This window comes from Pteropus vampyrus, unplaced genomic scaffold (assembly GCF_000151845.1).
Source record: "Pteropus vampyrus isolate Shadow unplaced genomic scaffold, Pvam_2.0 Scaffold59, whole genome shotgun sequence".
NCBI classification, from domain to species: domain Eukaryota; kingdom Metazoa; phylum Chordata; class Mammalia; order Chiroptera; family Pteropodidae; genus Pteropus; species Pteropus vampyrus.
Window position 1 is genome coordinate 6,970,830 of NW_011888840.1, and position 1,239 is coordinate 6,972,068.

Consider the following 1,239-nt stretch of genomic DNA (forward strand, 5'->3'; position numbering starts at 1 on the left):
GTTGTCGGGGCATCGCACCTGCACTGCTGTTTGTGCCTGTGTGGATATCTTATGGGCTTTACGAGGGGTTATGGGTAACCTGAGCGGGCTCTGCAGCTCCCCTATTTGAGCTGCCGATCGAGGTGGTGGGACCCTGAATAGAGAGCGTTGGGATGAGACCGTACTTGGCCCAGGGCTAGGGATGCCTCCTTGTGGGCACTGTCCCTCTCCATGTAGGAGACTGTCTCTGCAACTCCCCACAGCAACATTTCGGTCGAGACATGATTGGAGGTGGCTGTGGGTGGGTGGCTGTGTGTGTGCTCCACACAGCTGAGAAATGTTGCTTCTCCTCTCTCTGACCAGGCGGAGAAGACAAGGCTGCCTGTCGATGGTCTTTCGCTTCTCATCACTTCACAGGAGAAGCAGACCCCTCTGCACCTGCCCCCTCAGCCTCTGCTTACCCCAGCCTTTCTCCTTGAAAACCAGCGGCTTCATCTTATAGGCCATCACCATGCCCTGCGGCAGAGTCAGCTTTGTCTCTTTCACTATGCGATCCTCTCCCACTCCTTCATCCTGAGGAGACAAACCAGGTGACATGCTCACATCTGCACATGATTTTAAAAGACAAATATACCTAGACAGCTCATGAGAAAATGAATCAGCAACGTCTTGTCCTCGCCATCTCTACTCTTGATTTCTAGTTCCTGCTCTTATTTTCTTGTTTCAACCCATATTTGCCTTCACATCCCTCAATTTCAGGTCAAAGCTGCGATGATTTGATTTTTTTTTCCTCAGATTTCAATACATCTGGTTGCGTTCTCTTTAGATGAAGAAGATTTTATTTTATTACTCTTCATAAGAGCCAAACAAACTGATAAAAGAAAAATACCCAACTCTAGCTCCCTCTGGCCATCCTGTCACACCCAAGGGAGGAGAGAGTACTGAGAAGTTCTTGCTACTGTTCACAGCCCAGGGCACAGCCTCAGTAGAAACAAACAAGACCTATTCATGGAACCATGGAGTGTTTCCCTCTCCTCATACCTTACCACAGAATCCCCAAAGACCGAATTCCTTTCACCCAGCATACCATGTCCAACTTTCACCAAAAAACTTATAGGACATATTCAAAGGCAAAAACAACAGTTTGAAGAGACAGCAAGCTGAGAATCAGATTCAGATAGAGTATGGATGTTGGAATTATTAGAAAGGGAATTTTAACAACTGTGATTAATATGCTGAGAGATCTAATAGAAAACAAAC

The 1,239-nt window shown here is 46.9% G+C and overlaps 1 protein-coding gene across 1 annotated transcript in view; it reads right to left on the reverse strand.

Annotated features, from left to right (window-relative positions):
- The window catches only part of LOC105292576 (gasdermin-C-like), a 13,115-nt gene that overhangs the window by 4,363 nt on the left and 7,513 nt on the right, over window positions 1-1,239 (reverse strand). The window contains exon 2 of the mRNA XM_023530989.1: window positions 441-552. Coding sequence (XP_023386757.1) covers window positions 441-552 — 112 coding nt within the window. The remainder of the gene's footprint in view (window positions 1-440; window positions 553-1,239) is intronic.